This window comes from Sinocyclocheilus grahami, unplaced genomic scaffold (assembly GCF_001515645.1).
Source record: "Sinocyclocheilus grahami isolate Dianchi unplaced genomic scaffold, SAMN03320097.WGS_v1.1 scaffold349.1, whole genome shotgun sequence".
Taxonomy (NCBI): Eukaryota; Metazoa; Chordata; class Actinopteri; order Cypriniformes; family Cyprinidae; genus Sinocyclocheilus; species Sinocyclocheilus grahami.
The window spans coordinates 809764-819992 of record NW_015505528.1 but is presented as its reverse complement, the minus strand read 5'-3'; the positions used below and the strand labels follow the sequence as shown (position 1 = coordinate 819992).

General features: G+C 38.6%; 1 protein-coding gene across 1 annotated transcript in view; it reads left to right on the top strand.

Annotated features, from left to right (window-relative positions):
• LOC107548507 (eukaryotic translation initiation factor 2B, subunit 1 alpha) overlaps positions 1 to 7403 on the top strand; it is an 8342-nt gene extending 939 nt beyond the window's left edge. The window contains exons 2-7 of the mRNA XM_016229215.1: positions 590 to 691; positions 769 to 922; positions 5999 to 6067; positions 6698 to 6773; positions 6894 to 7019; positions 7102 to 7403. Coding sequence (XP_016084701.1) covers positions 590 to 691; positions 769 to 922; positions 5999 to 6067; positions 6698 to 6773; positions 6894 to 7019; positions 7102 to 7257 — 683 coding nt within the window. The 3' untranslated portion in view covers positions 7258 to 7403. The remainder of the gene's footprint in view (positions 1 to 589; positions 692 to 768; positions 923 to 5998; positions 6068 to 6697; positions 6774 to 6893; positions 7020 to 7101) is intronic.
• The last annotated feature ends 2826 nt before the right edge of the window (positions 7404 to 10229 follow it).

Here is a 10229-nt window from a genome sequence, read left to right as displayed (position 1 = left end):
CCTACAATAATGTACAGTATTTGAAAAATAATGTGTTTTTTGAACATTAAAGCATGTCAACATATTCCGTTACACCAAATACACAAAATAATGATCTTTAAAATAGCATCATATGACCCCTTTAACATAAGTTAATGCATTAGATAATATGAACAAACACTGAGCAATATGTAATGTGTTTTTTTTCATTGTTAATAGAAATGTAATTGTTCATTGTTAATCTTAGTTCACACACTTCAGTGTTGACACTGACACAAATGTTAAGACTTAAGTTTTGGGAATGTGCAAATGAATAAATTCAAATTAATTGAAGGTAATATTTATAACTGCTGTAGAAGAACTGTTCATTGTTAGTTTGTGTAAACTAATGTAGATAAATAAATTGAATTGAATAGTTAATTAATGGCAACAAGTTAAACCTTGCTGTAAAGTGTTACAGAAAAAAAAAGCCCAGAATGTTATTGAAGTGTTTGTTTTGTAATATGCTTCGCCTTCACATTCTCACAATGGGAATTGAATGTTGCTTACTTGCGAGCTCCATTTGGCTAAACACTGAAATGTATTAACTTATGCATTTTTTTCCTCTCAGAACTGGTGGAATATTTCCGAGCGCAGATCAGAGAAGACCCAGATGTGGCTTCAGCGGTGGCTGCTATACGATCGCTGCTTGAATTCCTCAAGAGGGATCAAAGTGAGCTTTGTCCTGTTTTGAGGAAAGTGTGCAGGGATATGAGATGCGCATGTTAACCAATGCTGTTGCTTCTCTAGGTGAGACGATCCTTGGCCTGCGAGAGAACATGACAAAAGCCATACATAGACTAGAAGAGACGGATTCATCGGTGGCGGTGTCATCTGGAGGAGAGCTCTTCCTGCGCTTCATCAGTCTCACCTCACTGGAACATCCGGTCGGTTCAGCATTTCAGTCAGTCTAGTTGCTCTGTTTAATATTGCTGCTGTTTAGTGAATTAAGACCGCATCACATTCCAGGGTTTAGATCTCACTGGCACTACACAGGTTCAAAAGAGACGAGCGTGTTGAAATGTGAGAGTAATCCTGCCTTCATTTGCTTGTCAGAAAACGCTGCTGCTCTTTTCTAACGTCACAATTACAAATGTGCCACGCAGTGTTCATCTACATTTATGGATTTAGCAAACGCTTTTATCCAAAGCACTATATAAAAGAAAAACTAAATTTATCAAAGGGCCAGCCAAATTCGTAGTATTCAGTGCTAGGTTTATAAGAAAACTAAAATCTAGAGAATTGAGTATCATTAAGATGCTATCATTTTAATTCAATTATTTAGTTATATAGTTTATATTAATATAATTTTATTTAGTTTTTATTTTTATATTTTTCATTTTAATTTTAGTTAACGTTTTAGTAATTCTGTTGTGTTTTGGTCATGTTTATTAGTTTTCCTTTTTAAAAAATATGTCTATATTGTATTTTTTCAGTTTTTGTTATTTTTAGTAGAGTATATACATTTAAACTGAGAAATGTTACCTTGGAAACTTGCTAAAATAAAAGAATTTAAAAAAAAATATTTCAGTTAACGTTTATTTCGACTAAAAAATTTTTTTATGGTATTAGTTTTAGTTAATTATAATAATCCTGGTGTCACATTCAAGTGCATTGCAGTTCAAGGGAATCGAAAACGTGGAAGATAATGAAATATTGTCATTAAATATCCATTGTTTTAAATGCACTTAAATCACTGTAGTTATTTTTGTTTTATTTTATGATGTTTTAATTCAATTATTTAGTTATATAGTTTATATTAATATAATTTTATTTAGTTTTTATTTTTATATTTTCCATTTTCGTTTTAATTTTAGTTAACGTTTTAGTAATTCTGTTGTGTTTTGGTCATGTTTATTAGTTTTCCTTTTTAAAAATATGTCTATATAGTATTTTTTCAGTTTTTGTTATTTTTAGTAGAGTATATACATTTAAACTGAGAAATGTTACCTTGGAAACTTGCTAAAATAAAATAATTTTTTAAAAATATTTCAGTTAACGTTTATTTCGACTAACACATTTTTTTATGGTATTAGTTTTAGTTAATTATAATAATCCTGGTGTCACATTCAAGTGCATTGCAGTTCAAGAGAATCGAAAACGTGGAAGATAATAATGAAATATTGTCATTAAATATCCATTGTTTTAAATGCACTTAAATCACTAGTTATTTTTGTTTTATTTTATGATACGAAGACCAGCCAGCTGCAGCACAGATGTCTCTAATGTGGACTCCACTGGACCAAGCCCAGGAGGATGTCATTCCCCTGGAGGCCCTGACTCCAATAGGGCACTATAAGCCCACTGAGGCATAAGACACACTATCCAGCGGGATAATCTCTGCTTTGTAACTAGCAGACCTTTAGAGCAGCCTCTAAATCACACAAAGAGCTGTTCTGATCGCCAAAACTGGCTCGAGCACTACATAAACTCTTAAGGGCCCTGACTGGGCAGAGAAAACTAGCCCCCTTATCCAGGATCTCTTGTTAAAAAAAAAAAGTCAAGAAGGACAACACGCTGCAGGAATATGGGTCTTCATTCTGGACTGCACACCAGTCAGAGAATACAGACCATTTGTGGGCATGGAAGCATCTCATAGATGGGGTTCTAGCCTCTAAGATGGTTTTGGCAACCCTCATGGGGAGCTGCAAAGGCTCTCATTGAAGGGCCACAGATGTAGTCTGCACAACTTGGGTTGGGGGTGCCAAATTGTCCCTCTTGCTGAATAGAGAAGGTTCTTCCTTATTGAAAATAACCAAGGGGCTGCAGACAGCAGCTGAATCAACTCTGGGAACCATGATTGGATCCGTCAGTGTGGGGCCACTATAAGTACTGAGCATCTGACCTCCTTGACTTTTCTGATGACCTGAAGTAGCAGAGCGATCGGGGGAAAATCGTATAGGTGTGTATTGGGCTATTTGTGGGCCAGTGTGTCTCGCTTCTTCGAGAAAAATATTGGGCAATGAGAGTTGAGTCGAAGCTGAGTCGATGTGGCATCCCAAATCATCTGAATCATTTGGGGGTGGGGTCTCCATTTCCCTAAAGGCACACTGCCCTGGGACAACATGTCTGCTCAATTTGTTCAATTTGCCTGGCACATGTACAGCCCTCAGGGATTGCAGGCTGCATTGTGCCCATAGAAGGAGGCGTCTTACCATTCTGTATAGACTATGACCTGAGACCGCCCTGGTGATTTATGAAGGCCACCACTGTCATGCTGTCCAACCAGACAAGGATGTGGTGTCCCTTCAGGGCCAGTAGAAAGGTTTTTAGGGCCAGAAAAAACTTGATCATTTCCAGGCAGCTGATAAGCAGGCATTCCTCCAGGCTGGACCAGGAGCTGAACGCTGGCCTGTCCTCACACAGTGTCCCTGTCCTCACACAGTGTCCCACAGTGTCCCTCACACAGTTCTGACACAATGGTGGTCATCTTGAGTCTGAGGCATCCCAGATGCCAAGCGCGGGACAGGACACAGGATTTTAGCGAGTATTGAAGGGACTACATTTGAAGCAGGACCAACAGAACTACAGAGGTGGTGGCCGCTATCAGGCCCAGCATCCTCTGGAATACTCTGAGAGGAAAATAAACCCTTAATTTGAGTGCTCCAGTGCAAGCCAGGCCCGCATCTGGGCTGAGTCTAGAATTATACCCAGGAAAGCAACTAGCTGGCTGGGAGACAGGGAGCTCTTGGCCAAATTAATTCCGAGTCCAAGGTGCTCCAAATGAGTGAGTAGAGATCTGTAGGCACAGATCTCGAACTCTGATCGGACTGTGACTAACCAGTCATCGAGGTACTTCATGAAACACACTCTCTTCTGTCTCAGAAGGGAGAGGACAACGTCCATCCACTTCGTAAAAGTATTTCCAGGCAGCTGATAAGCAGGCATTCCTCCAGGCTGGACCAGGAGCTGAACGCTGACCTGTCCTCACACAGTGTCCCTGTCCTCACACAGTGTCCCACAGCAGGGCCGTCGCTAGTGGGGTGAAAGGTGGTGACAATTACAGGGGCCCCCACTGCCCAGGGGGCCCCACAAAATCCAGCAGTTATACTATAGAGTGGAGCGTCAACAATTTCCCCTCCATGCTCCGAGCATTTAATAATCATTCCACTCCGGGTTTACCATTTCCCGCTCCCCTCATCGCAGAAACACCGCTCTGCGGCTAAAGTGTTTCAGTATGTTTGAAATATCGCAGTTCTGTTCATAACTTATATTAAAAAATAAAATAACAGCAAAGTTTCAAAGTGGCTTATTGGAACAATAGTGTTCAAACTTTTTTCCTACCACATGACAAGCTAATAACACGGTTGTCAGCATTAAAATGTATAATTGCTGCTTTTTGCAGTGCAAATTAAGTTTGTGATAAATAACTTTTCGTCAGTTATTTCACCTACGGATCGATGCATTTCTTACAGATTTCTGCTCATTCGAAATCGGATACAGATGAAGTAGCACTGTTAGATTACATTTGTTTGAATGCATTATTGAGAGACCGATTGCGTGTGAATAAGTGATATAGTACTTGTTTAAATCATGCTTTCATCTGAAAATATTCAGTATCTAGAAGGAACAAACAAATTCCTTGAGAACTATAACTTCCCGCTCATGTCCATTGCCGTCATCATAGCTTCACATTCTTTCTGATTTGAGTGATCCTACTCTATCAAGCTAGCTAAATATATTTAACATGTGAATTCTTGCTAAATATGCAGTTATATTACGGGCTGTTGGCATGAATTGTGCTCGTGATGGAGAGCTCTTGGAGCGAGTGAAAACAACGCTCCGATTTTTAAATAATCAGCTCCTTGCTCCAGTCAAAATCACACCGCTCCACTGCGCGCTCCGCTCCCGCTCTGCTCCACTCACATACTCTGATTGTGAGTAGGCTAACTGTTGCTGTTATGACAGATCTATTTCAGAACCAGCCGCTATCAAAATAATCTGGCTGCGGGCACCGGCGCAGGCCAGATATTATTGCTGGCGGGCCAGTTTTGGCGACCACTGGTGTATTGGATCCATGCATTCGTTCTTAAAGGGACAGCAGCCTAATAAAATGTTTAAAAAAAAACCTGAATCACTTTTGTATTTTCATTATTAAACAGTTTATATGTAATTCATACTGTGAAGACTATGCAGTGTGTTATTTTTACATTTGATTATTCAATTTCTGTAGTATTTCGTAGGGCAGGGGTAGGCAAGTTCGGTCCTAGAGAGCCACAGTCCTGCAGAGTTCAGCTCCAACCTTGAAAAAAAAGAAAAACTCACCTGCCTAGTAATCCTGAAGACATTGATTAGCTTGTTCAGGTGTGTTTGATTAGGGTTGGAACTGAACTCTGCAGGACTGCGGCTCTCTAGGACCAAACTTGCCTACCCCTGTCTTAGGACATGTTAGCCTAAATGAACCTAGGCTACTGTATCTAAAAAAACTTTTTTTTTTCTATTGTATTTGTCCTATTGTTTATTTATTTTTATTTTATTTACCAATTATATATTTGCAAAAGTTTTTATTTTTGTATGAAGGAATTTTATGTAGATATTAAGTAGTTTTTCTGTTTGTCTCAAGGCTTGCCTTGCTTTATTACTGACGAATGCTAGTCATGTGTGTCATTTAATGACTGGAGTCAGCTTAAATGGCATTTGTTTTATAATATTGGGTTGACTAAAATAGGAAGAGAAAACAATAAATTTGAAGGTGTACATGTAATTCAGTGACATGTTTTTCAAACTGTTATTAAACTGTTATTATTAAACTGTCTACTAGGAAAAATAACACAAAACAGTAGAATAGAATCAGATCTATGCATAAATTACATAAATCATAAATTTGATTCAAAATCTAGAATCGATTTTGTATCAAATCATGACCTCAAGAATCAATATGTTGCCTAAGCTTGCTATGAAAATGTGTCCATTTGTATATTGTTTACATAGTATTTTTTATGTTAGTCTTTTCTGAATGTTTCCCCCTTTTGCTCCTTAGTAAACTTATGGCTCAAAAATTATGCAACCTCAATATACCCGTCACAGTGGTGCTTGACGCTGCAGTCGGGTAAGTTTCTACTTTTTAAAAAAATATATATATAAATACTAATGCTTTCATTCTTAACGCTACTCAAATCCAGAGGCGGACAGGAGTGAAGTATTTTTAGTGTGTTTCTTTGGAAAACTTTACTTCACTACATTCCAAAGCATAATGTCATACTTTTTACTGCACTTCATTTCATAAATAAAAGTTGTTGTTTATTTTACCTTTAATACTTAAGAACATTAAAAAAGTAAATCTTTGAATTACTTGAGTTAAAGAAAGTAATAGATTTCTAATGTTATTAAGTATTAAATTATATTTAATATGAAACGTAGTGCAGTAAAAAGTACAATATTATGCTTTGGAATGTTGTGAAGTAAAGTACAGACATCTGAAAAGTACTTTTACAGCAGAGTAAAAATACTTCACTACTGTCCACCTCCGCTCAAATCAGCGTTCAAATTCAATAATTGGTCATTCCAAAAACTATTAATCAGAAATATCAGCATTATAAACATTTCGATTCTCTTGATGGATGGTTTTAAGGTGAGCTTCAGCACCAAACTTTGGTTATCGTGTTGTGGCTATAAAATTAAAATTATTGAAGTTTTTGGTTGCATATAAACATTCGCTGCTTATTTTGTGTGCTTTCAGGTACATAATGGAGAAGGTTGACCTGGTAATTGTCGGTGCTGAGGGCGTTGTGGAAAGTGGAGGTGTTATAAACAAGGTCTGAAACATGCATACTTTTGCTTAGTGTCTTTTCTTAAAACAAAATGCATTTAGCTATGTTATTATTATTATTGCATTCATTTCATAGATTGGTAAAATTATTTCATTTATTTTGTAGATTGGTACCTATCAGATGGCTGTGTGCTCCAAGGCGCACAACAAACCATTTTATGTGGTGGCAGAAAGTTTTAAGTTTGTGCGACTCTACCCTCTTAACCAGCAAGATGTACCCGACAGATTCAAGGTAAGCTAACTGAAGCGCTTGTTCAGTTGCACATATCACACAGAATAGATGCATAATATCGCTCTTGTTTCTTGTCTTTCAGTATAAAGCAGATATCTTGAAAACTGTGAAAGATCTGAACCAAGAGCACCCCATGATCGACTACACCCCTCCATCCCTCATCACATTACTCTTTACTGACCTCGGTGTGCTGACGCCCTCTGCTGTCAGTGATGAGCTCATCAAACTTTACTTGTGATGATGACTGCTCTTCATGAAGCATTTGTATCATTGACACCAATGTGTATATGACCACAAATGCACCATTTACTGAGAGACCTTGTATTTGGAAAGTATGTCACAATCCTGAAGTTAAGATTAAATTACCTGTAAAAAAATAACAGAACGGACAATTGATTATTTTCATGTATGTCTTTACACAGAAAACTATTTAAAGAATTGCCCATATTTACATATCAGTGATGGATATTGATTATTTAGAAACTTGTAATTATTAATAGTTATATATAAATAATAATAGATATTATAAACAGGTTAGGTTCAGATTCAGAAGTATTCAGTGCATGTATGCACTTTTGATGAGGCTTCAGTGGGCATAACAATGGATGATATTATGAACAGCACACTATATTATAATTATAAAGAATTATTAAAGGAATTATAAGGATTAAGCAAAATTTAAAAAATACGTCTAAGGATAATTGTTTAACTTATCCTTAAAGTTAATAATGTACAAGTAGTTAGCTTGATGTGTATTTATTCATTCTTGTAACTATTTTGCAACAAATGAGTGTTATGGCAAGTTAAAGCTAGTTGAATGTTAAAAAGTTAAATGTTTTTAAAGTGTAAAAAGTAAAATGTTTTCATTAACATTTTTATTAGTCTGTCCGGGGTGAGGACCCTAAAGTAACACGGGCCAGTAAGGGCCTAAGTAACCCAGGCCAGGGTCAGACAAATAGCCCTGAACATCAGCAGGGTCAAGAGACAGGCAGACAAAATCCATGCCTGATGGGTGTCCAGGTTGTGAGCGTTGGGCAATCCTTAAAAGTCAGACTGGCTGCTCCCTTCAACGCTTATCAGAGACCAGGTGGAGTGCACGCATAGCTGCAGTTAAACCTGTAGCAAACCACTTGCCATCAATTATAGAAGCTCTGGACAGCATCCTTGCTAAGTGCAGTTTAACCAATGAAGCTAGGTCAGAGGCCAGTGGTCTAAAACAGTACTTCATGTCCTTCAAAGCCATAGTTCTTCTCACTGTATGGAAGAAAATCCTGCAGTCCATTGAAGACAGAAACCTAATTCTGCAATCAGGGAAAATTTCAATAGAAGTTGAAATAGACAACATACGGGCACTTAAAGAGGAGATGGAAGTTTTGCGTAACTCATGGGATAATCTTTTTGCAGAAGCTTCCCTCATTGCAGAAGCTATGGATGTGCCCAAGGGGTTTCCAGTCAGCCACAAAAGAAAAAGAAAGCGCTTTGCAGATGAGAGTCAGAGTTCAGAGGATGCCAACCAACTAGAGACAGAAGAAATTCGGTTTCGAAACAATGTGTTTTTTGTGGCATTGGATAATATAATCTCTGCACTGGATATCCGCTTCCAAACCACTGCAAAGATATATGAAGAGTTTTTTGCAATCTTGTCGTTAAAAGACTTAGAAGAAGATCAGATTCACCCAGCTTGCCACTCATTAGTGAGCAAATATGCACAGGATCTTACAACAGGCTTTGAGAACGAAGTGAGGCATCTTACATCTGTGTATAATGCTACATTTGCAGACTGTCAGTCTCCTCTTGACCTGCTGAATTCAATCTACAGGATGCAGCTCCAGAGCATTTTTGGAGAGGTGTGTGTTGCAGTGCGCATCTTCTGCACTCTACCTGTCTCTGTTTCTGGTGCAGAAAGAGCTTTCAGCAAGTTGAAGCTTGTCAAAAACTATCTCAGGTCTACGCAAACTCAAGAAAGGTTTAATAGCCTTGCCCGACTTTCAATTGAAAGCCAGCTAAGCAGACAGCTGGACTTCAAAGACATCATAAGTGACTTTGCCAACAAAAAGGTCCGACAATGGGATTTTGGTTCATCCTAGGTGAAGTGACGTAAAAGGTCATGAAAGGTTAATGATCAAACCGATATACATATATTTTCATAGTTGTTTCAAAGTTCATTACTGATTGAAATTTGTTTTAGTGTTTGCTCTCCATTTGTTTTTATATATATAATGTTATATTTGAATATTTTGCTTTAACTGATCTTCAGTAAAAAACTTTATTTACATTTATTTGTTATCTGTTTTGTTATATTTTAAGAAACCCCTATTAGATTACATGTGGGCCTCCATGCTCATATATTGTACAATAAATTATATTAGTGGAGGGGTGTGGGGGCCCACATCAATATTTTTTCAGGGGGCCCCGAATCCTCTAGCTACGGCCCTGTCCCACAGTGTCCCTCACACAGTTCTGACACAATGGTGGTCATCTTGAGTCTGAGGCATCCCAGATGCCAAGCGCGGGACAGGACACAGGATTTTAGCGAGTATTGAAGGGACTACATTTGAAGCAGGACCAACAGAACCACAGAGGTGGTGGCCGCTATCAGGCCCAGCATCCTCTGGAATACTCTGAGAGGAAAATAAACCCTTAATTTGAGTGCTCCAGTGCAAGCCAGGCCCGCATCTGGGCTGAGTCTAGAATTATACCCAGGAAAGCAACTCGCTGGCTGGGAGACAGGGAGCTCTTGGCCAAATTAATTCCGAGTCCAAGGTGCTCCAAATGAGTGAGTAGAGATCTGTAGGCACAGATCTCGAACTCTGATCGGACTGTGACTAACCAGTCATCGAGGTACTTCATGAAACACACTCTCTTCTGTCTCAGAAGGGAGAGGACAACGTCCATCCACTTCGTAAAAGTGTGTGGTGCCTAGGGCTGGGTATCGAGTACGATACTTTTTAGGCACCGACCGAATTGCCTCGATACCATCGAATATCGAAAAACGTCTTGTCGTTCGGTACCAAATTTCGATACCTAAGGGGTTAATCTCATCAGCGTCAGTGAGCCAATAAGCCTGCAGCACTAGCCGATGTGTTCGACTAGAGGCGCAGATCGATCATCAGCGAGAGCGATTCGAAAGCACATGGAGCAGTCTGCTCTCTTTAGCTCTCGTGGTACTGTAATACCACCAGTATAGAGTAGCGCGGGAGCTGCGTGGAG